General features: G+C 36.8%; 2 protein-coding genes across 2 annotated transcripts; one reads left to right on the forward strand and one right to left on the reverse strand.

The window, feature by feature from the left end:
- The first annotated feature begins 2,223 nt into the window (after nt 1-2,223).
- Nucleotides 2,224-5,181, forward strand: LOC106151975 (uncharacterized). The gene is made up of 2 exons (XM_087008958.1): nt 2,224-4,577; nt 4,776-5,181. Exons 1-2 carry the CDS (start codon nt 2,236-2,238, stop codon nt 5,119-5,121), a joined length of 2,688 nt encoding a protein of 895 aa, XP_086865084.1. The 5' UTR covers nt 2,224-2,235; the 3' UTR covers nt 5,122-5,181.
- A 375-nt stretch (nt 5,182-5,556) lies between these two features.
- LOC106151955 (uncharacterized) lies at nt 5,557-23,104 on the reverse strand. The gene is made up of 11 exons (XM_087008959.1): nt 22,988-23,104; nt 22,293-22,766; nt 19,690-19,779; nt 19,056-19,214; nt 18,310-18,381; nt 16,544-16,728; nt 14,691-14,844; nt 13,645-13,683; nt 13,249-13,422; nt 10,362-10,936; nt 5,557-9,177 (listed from the first exon to the last, which is right to left on the reverse strand). Exons 1-11 carry the CDS (start codon nt 23,061-23,063, stop codon nt 8,761-8,763), a joined length of 2,415 nt encoding a protein of 804 aa, XP_086865085.1. The 5' UTR covers nt 23,064-23,104; the 3' UTR covers nt 5,557-8,760.
- Between the last annotated feature and the right edge of the window lie 371 nt (nt 23,105-23,475).

The following is a 23,475-nucleotide window of genomic DNA, read 5'->3' on the forward strand; positions in this document are numbered from 1 at the left end:
ACATGTAGAATGTAATATAGTTTATATCAGCACTATATGTACGAACTACAGTCAAGTGGCGCCAATGTTTGTTATGACAATTTGGATAGAAATATAGATAATGCTGACAACCTTATGAAAACCAATCTATGTCCCCACCACAATTAAATAACAAATGGCACGTTTTTACTATAGACCTTCAGAAGGTCGCCCAAAAACAGCCCCATCAGCTTCCATTCAAATATATGGTATAATTGATAAATATATAAGACCAGCCTGCAATACCCTTTAAACATAATTTTGCAACAAGCTGAATATTGTAAACTGTTCTCGACGCATTTCACCCGGCCATTGTGTTAACAGTTTCAGCACAACTTATGCATTTGAATTGCAAATAGATCTATCCAATCATCTGCACATATAGTAAATTGTTTTTTTTTTTAATCTTAATAACGATATCGAAGTGTTTCGCGTTTCCTTCATATGATCTTTAAAAAGGTACTCACTTGGAGGTAAAAAAACAACTGATTTAAACTTTAAATGGGTCAAAAAGTTACAGATAAATAAAAATATATCGATAAATAAATGTCATACCACAATGGATAAAAATACGATGGTAAATATACTAGTGAATCAATATGTCGCTTATCCAAAAAGCTAATGAAAATCAAGTTATCCTTCAGGCAACAATTTAAAGTGTTTCTTACAATAGCTGGTTTAATTCATTGCGCCCTGTTGGAGAACGTGTCGGTATTGAATTCGCTGGGGTCACATTTATTTTAAATGAGACGCAGAGCACATACATAAACTCTCGCTCTGTGGGATATTGTAGAGACGTGTGCAGGGGAGAAATAGTGTTTTTGAGGTCGAGGTTAAAGAAATGAGATCTGAAGAGTGGTTGAAGCAAGGTAGGTGCCTTTTCTCATGCTTTCTTTTCATGTGTGTTTATAATAGGTGTACTGTTTCTCTAGCTCTCTCGTACGCACTCACATTCTCTCTCTCTCTCTCTCTCTCAAACACACACATACACAAACGCACATGCAGTCCAACACTCAAATGCCTACATAATAGTGTCATAAATTGCCATAAAGTGATTATATTTCAGGGATTAAAGCGCAAATTTTACAAGAGCTATGACTTGATTTATGCGTACGCAACTGTTTTAGTACAGTATGTATGTTATGCGCATTCTTGGCAGTAACAGAGACAGAATTGTGCATAAATATAGATCATATTACATGTACTGCATTGGCAAATACGTAAACCCACTTGTAACTGCTGAAACATTAATCATGAGGTAACCGGTTTCATTACGTTGCGGTTTAGATGCTTTACAGTAAGTCTGACATAAATTAGCAAGGCGTAGGTAATGTGCACGTAATGTTTTAATGCAATAGAATAGCACGCTCAGTCAACTCGGATGGTGATAATCGAGTGACTGCAGATGTAAATGTTTAAATCTAGGCTGTTAATGTCTTTATACGAGAGCGATAATGTTAAAATAGCTTAAAGGATGGGATAAATATTCTGGCAATATTGTACAGGGTGAAGGGTTACCTGTGAAAAAAGCGTGAGACTTTTTATATTTCTGTTTGGTTTTCTTAACTAAAAAGTTGTTTTATTTGGTTGATTAATGGAAATAAATGGACAAAATCTGGACAGGTAGATTATACAAGGTATTATGAATTGATTTCTGTGTTCATTTATCTATCTATCTATCTATTTATTTATTTAGCAGTTGGGGCATTCCAACATTCTAAAAGGATGAATGTTTTGTAGGCTTATCAACCATTTTAAAATGAAGGAAGTAAATATTTGTTTTTATTGGAACAGTCTTGTAACTTTTTGGTATTCGGGAACATCGAAAAAATGATTTTATTAAAATCTGACGAAATACGACATCTAATTCTGCATGAAAACTCTGACAAATATATGTAATTAGAAAATATACTGCCATTACATGACAAATGAGTGAGCGGCCTATTTCATGGTTCGAACATATTTTATAAATCGATCTTGTAAATACGATTGTAGGTTGTTTTACCGTATGGATATACAAGTATAACATTTGATATTTATCTTCAAGTTGAGATTATCGAAAAAAGCAAACGATCTGCCTTTATTATTATTATTTTTTTGTTCTCGGACACTATCATTGTCAAAGTGATTCATTAAAGACGATTCAGTGCTAACCGGGAGTTCATCATGGGAAATCATTTTTATACTCCGTTACATTTCAGGTGACAACGGTTCCAGATGGCCAGACAGCGACTTCACGCAGTCCGTGACCATACCAAGGACGTGTTCCGAGACCTCAAATCGCTTTTTAGGCATTCAGCGTCCAAAAAGGAGGCAGACGACGCGGTGACTGCGTTAAGGAACAGCCTTGACGAATGGAGGAACGAAAGAATCGATATCGCCATATATGGGTACAACAAAGATCACCTCAAGTTATTGATAACACTTCTTCTCAACGCAGACGACGAAGAAATATTCAAGCAACTAAAAAAGATAAAGACCAGAGGTATGTCACCTATCAAAACTTTGTCCCGTCAATCACCAGAAAAAAAGACGGTGACTGAAACAGCAGAGTCTGTGGTACCAAAAGAAGCGGACAAGGATGAGTTTTGTGTCTCCTCGCATCAATTTCCTGAAAACTCAAAAGCAACACTTTGGGAAGTTCACGTGCCAGAGACTGTGACTAAAACAGAACGTGCATTACGCCTTGAAACATTCTGCTTGTCACACCCGATCCAATTGGCTGTCTTCATACTGGATGATATTTCTATCACGGCTGATGATTGGTCTACCTCCATAACGAATTCCCTAGCAGAAAACATAAAGGTGCTTTATGTCAAAGTCGTAGGCGAAAATAGGATTGAAGGTAATGAGGTGCGACAGGAAAATCCTGACAGCCCTCACAGCTTAGAGTCTGGTATAATGTGTCTGTCCGGCGAAAAGAGCTCCACTGCGGCTGACATAGCTTCGAACGAAACAGATGATGCCAAGGAGCTTGAGAAATCTTATTCCCAGCATGTACCTGGGGACGTCACTCCCACTGATTGCTGTTTTGGCAAAAAAGGGCATATTGTTCCTGTGACAGAATTGAATACTCGATCCGATGACAATATGTTGTTACCTCAGCCAGGGGAGGGAGATGACATAATTCAGTGTCACTCTAGTGACGAGGTGGGGTCTGATAGTCACAGAGATATTTCTGAGATTTTTACGGAACACCCGAATACACCTGTAACCGAGTCAGGCGCGGTGAAAGACCAAGATACAGCTGTTAATCATACTGGAACCATATCCTATGGGAGCCAATCAGTCGAAGAACCAACGTCTACTACTCTGTCTGGTGGACATCCATTGCCAGCATCCAGTCAGGATCCAAATAACGAGCAAGATTTTTCGAGTTTAACAGAAAAAGATACAACTGAAATAGAACCATCGCCATCCAGCGAGCTGGCTTTAAGCAAACCAGTTTTAACGCCTGACATTGAAAACAAAGGTGAACTACCAAAGTCATCATCACACCATGATACAGGTGATGGCGATAACAACGAATGTCTGGTTGTTGAAAACCAATTGTTAATATCAGAAGACGTAACAAATGTTGACCCTGAAAGACCATCGACGATGCAGTTCTCCTCTGCTGACGAAACAAGTTCACTGCCAAATGATGACATGACCATAATAAATCGAGATTCAACGTTGGACCGAAAACCATCTTACAAAGAACCCCTACAGGATCTTGAAAGAACAACAAGCCTTCAAAGTGAAAATACAACCGAGTCGTCTCCATCGTCCATTATAACAATAGGTGAAGAACCAAGGAACGATTCCAATCCATCTGAAAAAGAAAGTGAAAGAGCAACTGGCAATGACGAAGATTCTGCAACCACTGATGAGTTTGAGTATACCAGTAGTATCACAGATGATGTTAACCGTGATGCTGGGAATGGTGGGAACGATGGTGATTATGAGACGTCTGCAAAGTGTGGGGACGTGGAGACAATTAGTGACCTACGCCATGATACTGGGGCCGAACCTGTTTGCGACGATACGAAGGAAAGCACAAAACCTGATACAGTTAGCCCTAAAATGATAATCTTCGATGTTGATGAAGCTCTTGCCAAAAGTGGGCGAATTGAAAAGGCACTGAGAATTCAACATGTTGATGCGTTCTTTGGAGGCATCGGGAAAAAATTGAAAGGACATTTTAAGGGAGGTAAAGCAAAAGTGAAGAGAGTAGCAAACAGAATCCCCATTGGAGGGAAATCAACCGACAGGAAGTTTATTGAAGAGGTCGACGATGTTGAAATACGTAACTTGTCATCTGCAACGTTCTACAATAAGTCGATTCAAGAAGCACTGTTTGGAATAGTCACAAAATTGGAGAAGAAGAAAAGTGAGGCATTCGTGTACACTATACACGGGTCCTACTATGAAGACATATTAGAATCAAAGGCTGACTGGATGTTAAAGAGGTCTAAAAATATCGCTGCGCTGTCGGCGGTGGGTGGGGCGGTGCCTGTTCCCGGCGTGTCGGCAGTATTGGATGTGTCCCTTTTGTTGAAAGAAATTATTTTCTTCAGGTGTGTTAAATATTTATTTATTTATTTATTTATTTATTGCTCTCAAAGTCAATAACTCTTCATTCTATGTTTATAGCCAGTGGGAAAAGTACAATGGTAAGCACCAATATATCGTAAAAAGTTTTCATGTCTCAATATTAACAAGTGCAATAAATATAAAAAAACGAACTCTAATGAAATCTTTCTCTCTTTTTTCAGAAAACAGTTTGGACTTGACGAGGTAGCCCTAAAGCGTTTGCGCAGAAGCTCGGGTGTAAACCCAAAAGCTCTAGAAGAAATACTGAAAGACTGCGCATGTCTTGCGCTGGACAAAAAGACCCTGATAGAGCTCGGTAAACGTTTTGCTGTTCAAACAGCCGTGGAAGAGATTTCTCGATTAATTCCCGTCGTTGGCAGCATTGTAGCTGGTGGGATTTCATTCTACACGTCGCTTAAAATACTCGAGTTATTGATTAATGATATGAAGGAAGCTTCATTTAAAATCGGTGCATTGCTCGAGTGCCTTACATCTACAAAAGAATTTGAAATGACACAAGACGGGTGAAAAGTTCGATATACATGGTTTAAATAAGAGTTTAATAGTCAGTCAAAAAAAAAAGTCAGGCCCGAAGCCAGGGGTGTGTGTGGGTGGGAGGGGGTTGGAAGTTCTAACGAACCGGACCCAGAAAAACGTCTGCTCGATGTAAATTTGAGTGTAAAAGGTCCCATTTTTTTTAAACAACGCCGATTTGAAATTGTTATCTACGGGCCTGACAATGGAAATGAATCACAACAAACAGAGAAGTTTTTTTCCACCATGACAACAAAATTGATTTTTTTTGTAAGAGAAATACATATATAATATGCAAGAACGAGGTAATAATTAAAATGACAGTCCGGTATTACCTGTATAGCTGATCTTAAGGCAGAAATGAGGGTCAGTGACCCAATAGTCTGTATCCCTTCATTTTTGATATTATGTACAGAATACCAAGGTAAATAAGAAACTTCACTCTCCCACAACCAAAAAGCGTTTATTATTTTTAGCATTTTAAAGATTGCCATCTACATTATCTGAACACTTCTAGAGTACATGCATGTAGTGAATACTAATAAACCACATAGTAAATATCAATAAAGCACAATATATAGCTTAACACATTATTTCAGAGTCCTTTACCGATTGATTTCAAATATATCGGTCTAAGTGGTAGTTTTCTGCCTTCTTTTCTAGGCGTTTAAAGGTCAATGTTAAGCAATTTGGTCGTACACATTGACGTCAGGTAGACAATCAGTGGTCTACGTTGTGCCGTCTTTGAAAGTAATCCAAGTTATAGGCCTATATCTGTACAACTCGAATATACATGTACTGTACCGGTAACTGTAAGCAACTACGGACTGTGTAATGACCTACTGAGAGTTGACGTTCCCTCAAATGTTCAGATGTTCCCCTAGCATGAAAAACTTTGGGATACTTATATAACCGGTAGTTATAGTTAATGTGGCTGCTATGGTGTTCAAATCCTGAAAAGATTATGATGGCGATCATGAACGATTATGGCGAATGTAAGCGATAATATTGTGATACATGAGAGAGAAAACGTTAATTGCGTACACACACTCGGAAGAAAATACAATAATTTCCAAAATGACTGGTACCATTCTTTCAGATGTACTGTAGTCTCGCCCAGTCAAATAATACTGAATGTTAGATAATAGCAAAATAAAACAGTTAACAGTTCTATAAAAACTAGCCAACACTGAAAACCATGCAAACATTGTCAAACTACATATGTTACAAAGGCTAATATTATCTTTAAATGCAACTCTATAGCATGCATATATATGACAGGATACTAAAAGTGTATGAATGATATCCTAAAACTGCAACAAGAATGTAGACAGAGATAAAAATAATACAGGTACTGATACGGCCTAATATAAAGAATAATTAAAATAAAAAGCAATCTAATGTACGATTAAAATTCATTTTGACAGATCTGCATTACTTAAGTCAATAATCCAATTGGTTCAAATCATATTTATTCAGAATAAGCTCTTATATTTAACGCGAAGCATAAAGACAATTAATGTATAAGCCCAAAACACACATACACAAAATCTAATTAATCAATTGCAAGATCGAAACACACACTCATATAAGCATATGCAAACATTTCGAAATTCTATATAGGCCTACAATCACCTCAACTGAAGCACAATCAAAAAGACCCAACAGCAGTGCACACGCGCAACGATATGTGATGCAAATATTTACTTGATAATATACACTGATGCTCATAAGTTAAGCAACACTTTCTTATTTCTCGAATTTCTCAGCAACCAAAATTTTTATTGAGGCAAAATTTGTACCATAGCTAGATATTTCTCTTGTTTTTACTTTGACTTACTGGACCGTGACATTAGAGTACTATTTACTGTTGGACACGATAGAATATGCAATGGGGGTCCCACTTGCGAAAAACACAGTTTGGCCATGCCATGAGGAGCTTCCAGTTTGGATAGTTTCATGGGCACAATTTGTTATTTTGGACCAACCAACGGTTATAAGAGGACTCAGCGAGGTAACCAGATGGCAAATAATGGGAAGCCATCGTGATGGGGTGCCAAAGAGACAGATTACAAGGCAGCAAAAAAGTAGCACCAAGTCAAGTGTCCAAGCTGGTAGCAAAATGGCGCCAAACTCATCATAATATTGGACAAGCCTCTTTCTGGTAGAATAATATTAACCGACGCAAGAGATGAAGATATCTGGTTCGATTATGCCACCAGGACCAGTTCATATCAGCCAAACAATGAAAAATTGGCACCGTACGTCATTCAAGGGAGGTGCCCTGGTCAACAATACAGAGACGAAATACCATTGGGGTGCATACAATCACACATTCAAGCAAATCCAGAAAGAAAAATCATTTTGGTGCAGGACAATGCGCCCATCCAGAAAGCACGGTCCGTCCAAGACGCGCTGCAACAGCGCGGTATCCCACATTTGGATTGGCCTGCATATTTACCAATTCTCAATGTAATAGAACATGCTTAGGATATGATTGACAGGGTAGTAAATGAGAGACAACCTTCAGTTAGAAACATTAGAGAGGTCCAGCAGGCAGTAAATGAAGAATGGAACCGGCTCTCAAAGCAAGATTGGCAGAATTTGGTGGCAAGTTGCAGGAGACAATGTGAAGCTGTTGTTCAAAACCAGGGAAGGCATACCCGATATTTATTGCATAATAGACGATTAATCATCTATTATCTACAGTCTTCTTTTATTAAAACTAATTCTTAGATGATCGAACTTTATTTTTTCATAATAAGCTGTTTTAATCAGCACGTACTTTTTGCTGTGTGAGCATACTTTTTTGACACATAGTTTGGCATATTTTAGTACCGTTTGGTTAATAAAGTTATTTTGATTATTACAATAAGCTATGTCGTGTATATATTTAACAGAAATATTCAACTTGAATAAGCTATTTATAAAATATGAAAGAAATATGCATAACCCCACCAACAAATGAAATAATGATCATGATAGAAGAAACTTTTGAAAAAATCGGGGTGTTGCTTAACTTATGAGCATCAGTGTAAATTAAAACACTACACCTCTCGTGCAAAACAAAAGGGACAAAATTATTCATGATTTAAATAAGTATATACACGTACACAATCATATCACAATCTAAAATACTATTAAGAGAAATAATCAAAATTTAGGTTAGGGAAATACTGGAACCAAAAATTCAAAATTGAAAAATATTGATACTAGCAAGACATAATAGGCGCCCTTTTCATTATCAGTCATTGTAATTAATTGAATATATCCATATAATAGCTGAATGATCAAGGGCATGCCTTCAAATGTAAGTCATATCATAAATAAGTGGGTGTGTCCAACTTTAAAGAACTAAGGATGCAGATATTGCAACTTTCATACTAAGTGATAACACCCTCATGATTTTGTACAATGGAAAAAGCAGCGCAGATAAATTTCAGCGGACTTCAATTTATTGACGGCTTATGAGCTTGCATTTTAGAATCAAAATCTGCACGTACAAGTTCGAGAGATGCCAGTTTTAAGAACTGTTTTTTTTAATATTGTGTACTGTTTAATTAGATATTGTACCGTTCTATTAATGAAATGAATATGCTTTTTTAGAATCAATGTAACCAAAACTTAAAATTTTCATTGCATCTGGGTCTTAAGGTAGCGTTCCTTCCACAGAGAAATCCATTTGCCAACGTCTTCCGATGATCGTACACCTCTTATTTTCTTATTTGCCAGAATTTTCTGCCCATCTTCCGTCAGTTCCATAGGAATGACTTTCTCAACGTTGGGTACATCCTTAACTTTCGGTAGCAAGTCCGCAATATTTCCTCCGTTTTTCATAGAACGGTCGCTTGCTGCAAGCATGCATTTGCTAAAGCAGAGAAGGACTGGTCGCCCCACCGACAGGATATGCTTCCTTTCATCCTCAAAGTTCCTGTCGGTCATACCATTAAAACTGAAAACCCATACCAACAGATCAGCTGATTTTCCAAACTCAGTGGATAACTTGGAAATTGTTTCTTTAATGGCGGTTGTGGCTGGCATATCTACCAACTAAAAGAGGAAATAAAGGAATAAGAAACTAGAAAGACACGAACAGGGAGCTTAAAAACTGGGGGCTCAGACTGCTGACCAGGAATCACAATTATTATTGTAATTCATTAATTAGTAATCATCTCTCAATTAATTTATTAATTCAGAAAGTAAGATTTCTTTCATAATCAATTTACCAACAAGCTAATCAATTCCCATAGAACTGCGTTCAGAAATTAATTAATCTCCACCAAAATCTATTCCATTTCTGACATATCCTGAAAAATTCACTGAAATCCCTCCAGAACTTTTGGATAATAAATTTTTAATTTAAAAATGGATTATCATTCAAATCTAATCATATTTAGTTGTTACTAGCCCGATTGTTTCCATATTTTCACCAAAATCCATATTTTCCATAATGTTGTTCTTAGACAAACGGACAAACATACAAATGGAACCAAAGACTATCTCCTTGCAACTGGCGGGGGCAAGATGAGAAAGTGTTCAGGAATGGGATAAAAACTCAGAATTTATTGCCTATACATACTTTAACTTTGTATAAGTTTTCATTATATTCCGTCCAATTTTAAAAGAGTTTTGAGCAATTATGTTAAAAAGGCCCTATCTCGAAATGTTATGAACCATTTAACATGGCGTTAAATTCGGATCCAGATCTGGATTAACCTCAAGAACTAATTGGTTCCTCCGAGGCCATGTCCAATCATACTTCCCAAAACCAAAATTAGGACGATCGATAAAAGCTGGTCTCTAGTGTGTGTCACGGATCTATCTTTGGATTCTCAAATGTAGTTGGACGACTGCATAAAGTGATGACGTTATTGAACAGGTAAACATGATGTAATTACCCATTTTATACCTTATTAAAAGACTATTATAATTCATAAGAATATCGAAATTATAATTATTTAATTAAGATACTTATATAAACAAAAGTTAAAAACGGGTTTCATTTATATTTTACATAAAACATTCTATCATAGTAATTAAACACCACCTGTATTTAAGCAATAGCCCACAGTATATGCTATAGAACACACATAGTGAGAATGCGTTGAAAATATGCTTAAACAATATAAGTAAGCAATTAAATTAACAGATACGCAGTTTAAGTTACGATCTTGATACACTAAGAAAGATGTTAAAACGTGAACAAGTGGCGAAATTCTAAATGTTATACTAACGTTAATGACATGATGCCCCACGGTGTACTTGTACAGAGTTGGCTTCTCAGTAAGATTGCTATAGCCACTGTCTGCAGCTTGACCTTCCACTCCTGTCAGCTGCTGGACGAGGGTCGTCTTGCCGTGATTCTGTTGACCAACCACGAGGATAAATATTTCATTCAAAAGTAATCCTCTCATTCGGTGAATAATGCATACAGCATGCAGGCGTTGAGACAGCTGGTGGTGTGTTTCGTCAGTGATCATTTTGCTTTGTTTGAAAATTTTTGTTTCGTGGACAGAAAGCAGATCTTGATCAATAATTTGTTCACGTTTTGCTATTTCGTGAATTTTTTTCTCAAGTTTACAGTTGCACGATATACCAGCGTTTTCTTCATTTAACAAAATGTTCAAAATTGATATCAGTACTGCTCGGTATTGCTCCGCCACGGTTTCTTTCCTTTTTGTAACATAATATGTCACCGCACCCGCACCTACACCAACTGCACCTGCTCCTGCTGCTGCTGCCGCATTTAGTACTGGTAAACTAGATGCAGCTAATGTGGTAGAAATGACATCTGAGCCAATGGCAACTCCTGAAAAATAAATCGAGATGCATGATAAAACCTTTGAATATCTTACATAGTAAAATGTAGAGCAGTTTGTATCTTGAACACAAGCCGCTAGCATTCTTTCTTTGATATTCTTTTTAAATAAATTGGTTTTATTTTCACTCCACACGTACAGCCAAGTGGTGCTGATTTTCATGGACATGCAATGCACTGTTGAATGTTCGGGAAACTAAACACTGTGAATAAAATTGGAGTCATTTGACTCTCTAGTTAGTGTCCAGCACCCCTTGACCCTTATGGAGTTCATTTGACTCCTATGTAAGGGTCAAATACCCCACTACCAGAGTCTTTAGACTCTCTTATCAGAGTCAATCACCCCTTGGCTCTCATGGAGTCAATCTGTCTCTAAATTAGAGTCAAATTACCGTGGGCCAGTGTCTGGCTGACCCCTTTCACCGTCTCTTTCCGCCCGCTGGACAGAAAGACTCGTTTTATTAGTTGTAATGGCAGTGAGCAGACGGCGCGGAGAGAACAGTTTTCATCATCCTTTATCAGTATAAACATTACTTCATTGGCCATAGTTGATTTTATGCATTAACGAGTGGTTTTCTGTGTGTTTCTGCATTCAGAACTCGTGCCCGGGCTTTCAGTTGCCACACCCTTTACGCGATATGTTGGTATACAGGTCAGCAGGTTTTGTTTCCAGGTTGTAGATATGATCCACCAATGCATGGTATGTCTTGCTGCTTATTACCAGATTTACAAATTAATTGTTATTGCTGCAACCACACCATATCCGACCGGATGGCGTAATGGTTAGGGTGTCCTCCTCCGGAGCGGAAGGAAGTGCGTTCGAACCCATTCGCCGACATATCAGTCTTTAATAAGTAATACCTGCTGTTTTCCCGATTGTCACTGTTACTGTTGATGTTTTGGTTATTATGGTATGGAAGCGTATAAGTGCCACAACACACAACAAAATCGCTCAACACACAACACAATTTCAACACGACACATTTAACTTCTCGACACAACACCAAAGAAAATCGCAACACAACACATTAACTTCTCGACACAACGGAAATAGATGGCGCTTTCGGCGCGGACGTCTTGGAAAAGCCGCGAAAACCCACATAACGATTCTGTGATTGTTTCCTTATTTTCTCAAGGCATTTATAATAATGTGTCACTTTTGGGTCCAGGAAAAGCGCACTTTTGAAAACATTGTATTACAGAGAAGTTTTAATATCGGATAATCTGTTGTGAATGTCACATATTCTATGCTGTGTGTGTGTGTGTGTGTGTGTGTGTGTGTGTGTGTGTGTATTGGGGGGGGGGGGGGGGGGGTATTGATGTTGAGAGTATTGAAGCCGGGGGATATATATTGCTACTTGTTCCTGTGCTCACATAAATTGAAATTCTAATATTGTAAATGCAACTTAAACATTTGATAACCAATGTATCTTATCTAAATAAATAACAGGTTCATTCAAATTATCAGCTGACCTGAAAAATAGTATACCGTGAATCTAAAACAATAAAAATAAACCCAAAATTACAGAAAATAAAAATAATTAATTAAAATTAAAAATAATAAAAACAATTTAAAGACTATAGCTAGTTTTCTAATTGTAAGTGTTAAAAACACCCAAGGATGAAGGCAGGTGGTAGGGGAGGGTGGAGGGTGTACAAATAACAATAAAGAAACGTAAGTAATAATACAGTATAGCTGCTAAAACTGCGGGTAAATATATCCGCAGCTACAAAGCTGAATGACTTCTCACTGAATGCAGCTCGATGGAATTAATCTCCAAAACATCTTTCATAGAATATACTTGTGTGTGCCTTGATACACAGCAGCTAAGACATTCCTTAACCCTGGACATCTGTTATCACCTTGTCTTGGTCAACTACTTAAGGTCAAAATGTGCAGACACAAGACCCAAACAAAACGTTGATGTATTACCAAAAAGTTAATAGCACCACTAAAACAAACCATTTGCTACATAAATACAATTAATTCTCTTAATTGTAGTTGCACGCTTCATAAGACCTTTTTATATGCGCACCTTGTACATCATCTACACCTACATTGCCATGCTGGAAACAGCAGAGGACCACCATGACCCCTGTGGCGCGCGGTTCCTGTCATGCGCACTTCGTATTTCCGCAAAAGATGAAAAAGGTTAATTGGGAGTTATTTTAGGCACCACTGCTGGACTCCAAGTTTGGAGTCACTTGGACTCCGATTTTATTCTCAGTGAACTCATGTAATCCGATAATCAGCTAATATGAAACAAATGTGCTGTAAGACATTGTGTAGTTTTATGACTTACCTACCAATAACCCACAAGCTGAAAGTCCACCCGAAACCGAGCCAAACAACATCTGTAGCATGGTCCTATCGTACACTATCTTGAATTTGTCACGTATTCTCTCCTGAATGTCTGATGACAACCGCTCGACATCATCGGTTTGCTGTTCTTCATTTGCGCTGCCTTTGATTAATTCTGGTTTGGTAACAACAGAAAAAGATGTCAATTATTGTCACTTATTATTTCCCGAGGTTTAATCGCGTGTGAGAGAGAATTGATTGAATAGAAAATAACATGTAATTTTCGAGATTTGTTTTTGTATATGTCAAAGTGAATTAAATTTGGACCATAGGAAATGGTGTTATATATAATTACTTTTGATTCTTTATTCAAAAATGAACTGCCTGTCAAACTTACGTTCGAGAAAGTCCTGATACTGTTTTTCTACAGTTATCTCTGTAAGAAAGACGATTTAGATATAAAATATGTTGGTAATTAATATTAATAATAATAATAATATTTATTTATAGTCTAAAATCCAACATGTGTTCAGTAGACTTTACAAAAATTATAAAATTCAACTTAAAAGAAAAATATTGCTAATGGTCATAAGATGAAAAAAAAGGAAAATGATTATAGAAAAATATTAAAGATTTAAAAAAAAGGATATATAAAACGGATAAAAAAGGGGAAATTTAAAACTATGACTAAGAACAGTTTTTCTTAAGAAGTGTTTTTTCAGGAATTTAAAAATAATATTGTTTAAAAAAGTGGGTTTTTAGTTCCTTTTTAAAATGTCCAGGGTCCACAATTTGTCTAAGACTGATGGGTAAAATATTCCACTCTTTTGGTGCTGCAAATTTAAAAGCTTTATCACCGTATGATACTAATCTTGCCTTATAAGCCTTAAGAAGAAGGTGATCACCTGATCTGAGATTTCTTGATGGCACGTAGTGTAAAACAAGCTCATTTAAATAAGAAGGTGCAAGTTTATAAAATGCTGCAAATGTTAAAAGTTTGAATAAAATGCGTGCTCGGACAGGGAGCCAGTGCAACATCATTAAAACAGGAGTAATGTGGTTGTCTTTTGGAGTGCGGGTCAGTAGGCGAGCAGATATATTATGTACACGCTGTAGCCGTTTGATTTGTTGTCTGAAGATCCATAAAGAAGGAAGTTGCAGAAATCAAGTCTTGATGTTACCAGGGCATGTATAACCGTTGCTGTAGTAGAGTCGGTTAAATGTATTCGTAAGGAACCAATGTTTCTAATATTGAACATACATGTTTTAGATTCGTGCAGTTCATCAAACCGATTATGAGCCAAAATCAAAACATATGCAAACTTCTAGGGAACGTATTGGTAGAGTTTAAGTCAATGTAAAAAATGATCAAAAAAATAAAAAATTTATGAAAACATCAAAATAAAAATCTACAAAATACAACTGTGCTATTTTTTTCATTACCTGTGAGTTTTTCTATCAACTTCACCAGTTCACCTTTTTCATCTTTGGCTGTTTTAAAATGCGTTGCGACAAGATTCTCCCTTTTGATTGCTTTCATCACGACGTCAGCCACGTTTTCATTCCCGTTAGTTTTCATGCAACTGCAAAAGAGACCCTGTAAAGGAAATGTACAGCATACATTCGTAACGTAATCGCCTAATGAACACAAAACGAAACCAGATATATTTTATTAGGCAGGGAAACAACTTCTTCAAGCTAGTTTCTCTATACCAGTAGATAAAATTCCAAAGTATTAAACATTTATTAGTATGAAAAAAAGTGTAATTGAATGACTCATTTAGAACTTTCAAGAATACAGTTCTTCAAAAAAAAAAAAAAAAAACTGATCCTTTTGATAATCCAATCGTCTTTTGAGATAAGGTGCCAACATTTTAGACTAAAGAATTCCGCTGCTCTATTCCATATGCACCTTTACATTTCCAGTAGTAAAAATTAGCATTTTATTCTATGTACGGTTATTTCAAAGGTCAAATAGCAGTCTTTTAACCTACTAGCAGTTTTATTTAAACATGTAGGATATTATCATTATCATTGCAATGTTCTTATCATTTTATGTACAGCCAACTTCAATCCACTGTGTTGCAATCCGCTGTTTTAATAGACTGATATTATATACATGTATTGAATGTGATGTAGTGCACTTGCATTCAATAATCTCATTGTTTGTCCAAATGTGATTGTGATGTCACAATAAGGAAGTGTCAGTTTACAACTATGATGTCGTAACCGCACCCATAGCCAAATAAACCCTGAAGAGACCCAGTCTGGGAACAAAATTTCAGTGATATTTATCAGTGATATCTATCAGTGGAATATCACATATGAGAAGGTCAATATAAAACTACTTAACGCGTTTAAGTTCGTTAACATATTTATAAACGAATCTGTCCATTTTTTTCAAATCTGTTATGCAAATGGACACAATGTGCAACTGCAGGATTGAAAGAGTCCCATAGAGTCTGCCATAAAAATGGTGTGACATGCCTCAAAGTTTTTATGTATCAAAGTCTAAATTATCAGTAAAGGAATTCGATTCATATCCAGATCCAAGATGATGTACAAAGACCGACCGGTAAGGATTAATACTTTTTTTATAATTAAAGTATAACGGTTACAGTGAAACAGAGAAACGAACGTGTATCTTTGAGACATTTAAACATACACTGGGCCGAATGTTCAAAATTGGTCTATTTGTATAGACGTATTGGTCTAGTGGTAACCATGCCCACGATGGAATTGAGAGGGTGTGGGTTCGACTTCCAGACAAATCCATTTTTGAAAAGAATCAAACTCCTGCTTCCCAATATGGTCTGATACTGACATACACGCGTCCTTGTTCTTAATCAATCGGTAAATGACAGAATTCATGATAATGTAACAAAGGTAATCAGTACTTCATTCCTAGCCCACTGGTTTGGCATTTATTGGTTGAACATTGCCAAATTAGAAACAAACGCGCAACAATAATACAACGATTAAAGCTGCTCAGTAAAGAAAAAACAATATATTCAAACAAAAACATCACTCTTATGTTACTCATGCTATTTTATTTCGAATATCATAAGGTTATCTTTAAAAGGGATTTTGAGTAATAAAACATAAAATTTTTAAACAGAAGCAAAGCGCATTTCACCGTATCTAAAATAATACTATCTTATATAATGTTGTAAACATTAAAACATTGTATGATGTTTCTATGTTACGTGCTGGTATCAAGGCTTAATTTATTTATTTGCGCAATATCTTACTTAAGAGGGCGTCCTTAAGAGCAAGGGGCATTAATAACTACTTACCTTGGTATCATATGGAACAACTAGTACATGCTTATGTTCGAAATGCGTTTCACAAGTAAATTGGACTGGGAGTTCAACTGTGTCATATAATTCAGGGTCCAGAGGAAAGGATATTTTCAACGTTAACCCAGTTGCTGTCTTGGTTGTTTCCTCTAGTTTTACATTTTCTGGCTTAGCGGCGGCATCTAAATGAATGCAAATATATGTACCGGTAATGTGCATCAGTTACATGATTCCTAAAATAGTTTGATTTAGCAATAGGCTCACGTCAACGGTTTTTCTAGATCTGAAACAATCTCTTTACTATTCACATTAATGAAGTCCTAGTTAAATTAAATTACTTTAAAAATCCTCGTGAAAATGCATAAACAACAGAAAAATGTCAAGAGGATAATGATGGGGCAGTATCATTTTCAACACCACTGCCGCTGCATATAGCTCATAAGGTCTGACCGGAAATACACCAAGAAATAGATATGTTCCATTTTTGCGAAAGTAAAATTTTATTAGAATTGTAAATCCAAAACAAATTGATTCTGGGTCCATTAACTTCATATTCTTTAGCATTTAAACGGGATTTTAACACTTAGACTGGGGCTTTCCTTCCATTGAGGTGAGTTGACAAGCCAATAGGAACAGTCAAATTGAGACATCCTCTCTTGTGACCGGCCCTTTACTATCATTGAAAGGTATTAGAGAGCATGGACATTATGTCAATGGAGAGAGTTAGTGGGCACTGTTCAGATAACAAGCCAGTCATTTCAAAAAGGACAAGGTCAAATTAGTTTATCACAGGGGAATAGATGCCTTCCCTTGGTCCAGAAGGCTGGGTGGGGTGTAATCACACAGCAGTCAACCTTGATAAGGTCTTATACACTATACATGTATGTATGGTTGATGTACTCTTTACAACTATTTAAACATTACGCAACGCAGACAGAGATGCGCGTTACTCAGCACCTAGGTGTGAAATGGTTACCGCAAATAAACATACGAAAGGGTATCTCTGGCGACAACCGTATTGTGCCTAACCATAAGGGGGTTAAACTCACAAGGTATATAGAGTACGCTGATAATCCTGGTATTTTATTTCTTTTACACACAGTACACTTGAAATAATATGCGAAAAGAGTTAACTTATATCTGGGCTTTCTTCGTCACAAATTTGCCCATGAAATATAACTCAGGTAATGTGCTTATTTCTGCCCCGATGTTGTGAGCTTTTCGATGCACAGGGGTATTTTCAGTTAATCTATTGCAGACTATATAGTAGCGACCCCAGTGCGCTCAAAGATATAGTAATTCAGAGACAAAGCCATTGATCTGTATTAGATAACATTTCTGCTTTAACTGCTTCACAATAAAACCAAAATTAGCAATTACTGAAAGTAATAATTACAATAATTTTGGGTTTACATACAAAAATGTACAATATTTTATTAGCTATTGAACCATTTAGTGCTACGAGCTCAGCAATATCATCCCCAACCAGCAGACAATCAAAGAATGAAATTTCATTCCACAATACTAGCTCCAAGCATAAAGGAGGCGCCAGGAAACTGGTGCCATTAACACAAGCGGACACACGATTCTGAAAAGACCCTTCGAGATGTGAATTTACTTTTTGACTTCCCTTTCTTCTAATGCGAGCATTTGTATAGTGATTATTGATTGTTTAGAGGAAACACAATATTGATACGCACCCGTTTTTTCATAAATACTTTGCAAACTACACGTATTATATAATTTCCATCTTTCAAACTTACAATGAAATGTGAACCAATCAAAAGCATCATATTCTCCATACACTTCCATTTTCAGACAGCCATTATGGTACTCTGAAAGTTAAATGTTGAACATGCACAATGGTTATTACAAATATTTTAATTGACAAATTAAATCCAATCAAAATTCTCAGGGAGAAAATAAATTTGAATTCAGCATGTTTAACCAAAATGTCTCAGGCCCGTAGCCAGCAATTTCAAAAGGGAGGTTCTTTTTCTGAAAAGTGGACCTTTTTCCATAAAAACTTCATGTACCTAGATCAAATTTTACAAAGAGTGGACCTTTTCCCAGCAAAAGGGGTGGTTCTTTCGAACCCCCCGAACCCCCCCCCCCCCCCCTGGCTACGGGCCTGTGTCTCATATAAACTTTGGTTTTACTATATATAAAATCTTCTGTACACCAAAGAGGCATCAATTCCAATTTGAAATATATATCTAAATATATTATTTGAGAGATATATTTAAAGTAAACAAACATGACTGGAATTGGCACAGAAGTATCAGTACCCCTTTATTTAACACCATGGAAATGCACTCACCAACTTAAAATCCAGGGAAATCGTAGAAGTATAAGTAATCACCATAATAGATGTAATACATGTACCCTTTGATGTCAAGGATTCTGTTAAGTTTGCAACATTAAATCATGAGCCCCTCTGTTGTATACGTCTGGAGCTTGAGAAACTAAATATATCATTTGCAAGTAAATCAAACAAACCAAGCCATACCTGCATCCTGGAGGTGCAGCTGAGGGTCGAGCAAGTACTCTGCCTGCGCATCAATGGACTCAAATGTGTGCAAGTTGCTGTGATAGTGATTCTTAAAACTATTCAGATACGCATCAATACACTGTTTTTCACTTGCCATCCGTGACTCAGATAACTCACCTGGAAAAGATGCACACCAACATGTGCTAGCAAAAGACATGTTTCTTAAAGAGTAAATCTATATGGTGAAAATCAGTATATACCTCATTTTGACATTGACTATAATTAAGTCTCGAACACTTTGGTTCCGTAAAGTTTGTTACACTTAAATACAGATGAAGTGATATGTTGGAGGGAGACACTCCATTTATGGGAACTTTGCTATCATACATGTATTTATTGAGCAACCTCCATATTTTTTTCCTTAAAATATTTATAATACACCATTCAATAATCTTTCAGTCTCTACCAATTGAAAAAAATTTCCATATCTCAACATTAAGCCTTTCTGTTCGTGATTTTGTACTTTAATACATAAATAAAAGTCCAATCTTTAAACATGATATTTCAAGCCACAATATCCACTATTCGACTTCGAAATCAACCAATTATGACTGACTTTCGGGATTAACGATAATTCAGGCCTCCTTTTTACCATTGGTGGCTCCATTGAGAAATTTCTCCTGACCCACGGGAGTAAGTCCAGTAATTTGCTTCTCGTCCTGTTGTGCCATTGGCAAGAAAACTAAAACGAATAAACGGTTACAGTGGTGGACAATGGAAAATTATGGCATCTATAAATCATACTATATTGTTGACCATTTCATTGCTTTAATTATCTTTTATTCTGCTTTTATACTCTAAGCCCATTCTTGTTTAGTTTATTTGCAGACGATTTACTAAAAGGTATAGACAATCCAAAAAGTTACCCCCCCCCCCCCCCCTGTAATAAATAACAAACCAGTGTCTGGGTTATTGTATGCTGATGACCTGGATCTCTTTTCAAAAAGACCATTAGGTCTCCAATACAGTCTGGATTGTCTAAGAAAGTGCTGTAAACTATGGAGACTTTCGATAAACATTTAAAAAAAACCCAAGTTGTTATTTTCAACAGCAAAGGAAAAATCACAGACGGCACCACTCAAAGTAAACACAAATTCTACATTTGCGGTAAACTACTCACTATCTCGTCTAGCTACAACTACCTAGGAATTCTTTTCACTACATCCGGCAAATTCGCCGCAGCCTTAACAAGATTAAAAGAAAAAGTACAAATAGCCTTTTTTTGCACTAAAGGGTCACTTCCCTCTAACCAGCCCTATTAAATCATCCCTCCAGGAAAAACTATTCGATACCATGATAATGCCCATTGCAACGTACGGATCAGAGGTCTGGGGCTATAGCACCCTAACAGACAGATCGCCATCGGAAAAATTAAACCTTGTTTTTTCTAAACAACTTTTAGGTGTTCACTCAAAATCATCAAACCATGCAGTAAGAGGAGAGATTGGAAGAATTCCTACTTACATAAAGATTAAAACACATCTAATAAAATCTTGGCTCAAAATATTACGCTCGGACGAAAACAACCTACTCAAACAAGCATATCTAGAGGAATTACAATATTACAATCTACTCTCGGCAAAAAGCCTGTCAAATCTGAATGATGATAACCTCTCATGGAGTGAAGATATCATGAAACTCCTGTTCGAAAACGGATTTGGGGATGTATGGCTAAAACAGAATACTCACATAAACTTCCTAAGCACATCAAGAGAACGCATCATCAGTGGATTCATACAAAACTGGCACAGTGAGCTTGAGGACAAATCTAAATTCAGAGCCTATTGCCAATTCAAGAACACATTTAAAAAAAAGAAAAATATCTAGATATTCTTCATGATACTGATAAGAGAAAAAAAAACTAAGTCGATTTTGCACCAGTGGGCATAAACTCCACATTGAAACAGGCAGATACACTAACACTCCTCGGTCAGACAGAAAATGCCATCACTATTCTAAAGACAAAATTGAAGATAAAAAACACTTCCTAACAACGTGCCCCCTATTTAACGACCTGAGAACAATATTATATAAGGTATTTACAAAACACTGTACACACATTGGCCCCAAAACAACCGATGAAAAGTGTACTATCACTATGAAATCTCAAGAAGAAGAAACCCTCTTTGCATTAGCTCAGTTTCTCTCCTCCGCTTTTGCTAGGAGGGATCTAGAAGACAGTGCTGCACCCATCGGCAATTGAGTAATATTGATAGAAACTTGAGTTAATTAATTAATTTATTCATTTATTTATTTATTTTATTAATTCTTCTTATTATTATTTTAGTAAGTAAATAGTCTTACTCATCGTAATTGCTTAATAGTATATTCACTAAAATTATATTTACATTGTCATTTTCATCCACCCAGGTGGATGCATACGTTACAGTGAAATAAACATTACTTTATTGAAAGGAAGTACTTTAGCACCCCCATATCCGACATTGGTTCCCCCGAAAGGTATGATAATTTCCACACACTTATTTCATAGAAATGACCTTATGAATTCCCGTGAAAGGTCCTAGTTATAAAACTGCAACTTTTTGAATCACATTGGACCAGGCAAGGGATACCAACACTTCGTATGAGATTAATTACACTGTGTGCACTGTGTCATAGAAATATAATTAAATTTTACGACCAGAACAGTTGTTACCGCATTTATTCTAGGGTCTGTTCTTGCATTGGACCACGAACTAGAGCGTGACCTCCGTAGATGGTTACCCTCTGTATTTGACTCTTAAACCACGGCTAGCACGTAGAAAAAAAGCCTCGGCCGTGATGTATTCGACGTACAAGCACGTCATGTACGAGTGCGTTCCACGGTCTGTTGTACTACTAGTGTAGTAGCCAATCAGAGGCCATGGTTTAAGCCAGATACAACACTCGTCGCCGAGCTTTACGTGAAAATTACTCGTGTCTTGTCTCGCCTGCGGCTCGCCAATACACTCGTTATATTTCACGTACAGCTCGGCGACTCGTATTGTATCTATCACTTAATAGATTATTACAACAAACTAGGCCTTTTAGAAGAAAAACGGGGACTATCTTTATATATAGGAACGGATTCATTAACCATTGACAAGTAAGGGAACTTTGTCATTTACCCCAGGAAATTCTATTTTTCGCCAAAATGAACAGTTCTTATTCCTTTAAAATGAATGAAAAATATACAAATACTAAGATCCCATTTACCTTTTTCCGCACCTTCAACATAATTGGTAGCCGGTAAATCTTTATCACTATAAGCCTGTGCACCTTTGCCCAAACATTGCCGAGGGGCAAGAACTTCAAACCAACCTGCGTCATTCTCCATTCCGACGTTTTCGATCAAAACATCGTCCCCAGTCTTTTCGGTAAACGCGGTAAAATGATCAGACGCAAAACGTGGTGCACCAAATGTAATGCACCGTATCTTTTCACCATCTATTCTTTCTGTTTTTTGTCGCAAATGACACTTCATAAGTACGGTGACAAGTTGTGCCACCGCTCCTCCAATGTAATGTCCACAAATGATGAGCTCCTCCTCCTTAAACTTTTCTAACAGGGACATCCAAGGGATCCTGTCCGCTAGTTCCAGTATTATTGATGAAACGGGTCCATCAAATAGACCTTTTGGATGCAAACACATTTTTTTCTGCTCGTCGGTTATATTCTCGCCGCCCGTGACTGCAAAATCAGGTTATTGTGTAAATTCTAAAGCTAATTATTTGCATAAATACGTTATAATGACTTAAGGGGTGCTTTTGTCTGACCTTACAGTGGACCCCATACCCCCTAAAAAGGACATAAATTAATAACCCATGTCAAATTAACAACCCTCTTTTATGAGTTGCTTTGAGTTTATAGTAGTACATTTGTCTGATTTTGGGATAATGAAGACATGTTACCTGAAATCGAAATAAATAATTCTTTGGTTCTGTTCCGAGATATTAAGTATCGCAACTTGGCACCAAGGACTTTCATTTCCTTTGACAGCTGATATTCCTTGAAGCCATGAATTCCTCGCTCCTTACTGTTCAGAAGGTCCATTGCTTCCTGGTCGTTACGTACATATGCATATTTACAACTGATTATGGCTAGTTGCCAATAAGCGGTCCTTTGCATTTTTTTCATTTCCTGACTTGGTTGAGCTGTTGGACTTGGGCTTGGACTTGGATGAGGTTTTGGACTTGAACTTAAGCTTGCAAATATGTACCACAGAATGGTTGAGACCAACATTACGGCAACAGCGACTCCGAACAGCATTGTTATTGAATTGGGCCGTATACTGCAGGACCTGTAGATTATATTGCACTTGTGAGATATTTATATTATAAAAACACATTCAAATCAAAATGCAGATATTGAGCGCATTCAGAGTTACGGACTAACAGAT

Source organism: Lingula anatina, chromosome 3 (genome assembly GCF_051362555.1).
Source record: "Lingula anatina isolate TDL-2025a chromosome 3, LinAna3.0, whole genome shotgun sequence".
Lineage (NCBI taxonomy): Eukaryota > Metazoa > Brachiopoda > Lingulata > Lingulida > Lingulidae > Lingula > Lingula anatina.

What these genes read in the sequence shown, in the direction of transcription:
- LOC106151975 (XM_087008958.1), top strand. Translation starts at nt 2,236, where the DNA reads ATGGCCAGACAGCGACTTCACGCAGTCCGTGACCATACCAAGGACGTG. An exon ending in AAAGAAATTATTTTCTTCAG is followed by an intron (nt 4,578 to 4,775) that starts GTGTGTTAAATA and finishes CTCTTTTTTCAG; the next exon opens with AAAACAGTTTGGACTTGACG.
- LOC106151955 (XM_087008959.1), bottom strand. Translation starts at nt 23,063, where the DNA reads ATGAAAGTCCTTGGTGCCAAGTTGCGATACTTAATATCTCGGAACAGA. An exon ending in GCTGCACCTCCAGGATGCAG is followed by an intron (nt 18,382 to 19,055) that starts GTATGGCTTGGT and finishes TTTAACTTTCAG; the next exon opens with AGTACCATAATGGCTGTCTG. An exon ending in GTATCAGGACTTTCTCGAAC is followed by an intron (nt 13,423 to 13,644) that starts GTAAGTTTGACA and finishes TTACCAAACCAG; the next exon opens with AATTAATCAAAGGCAGCGCA.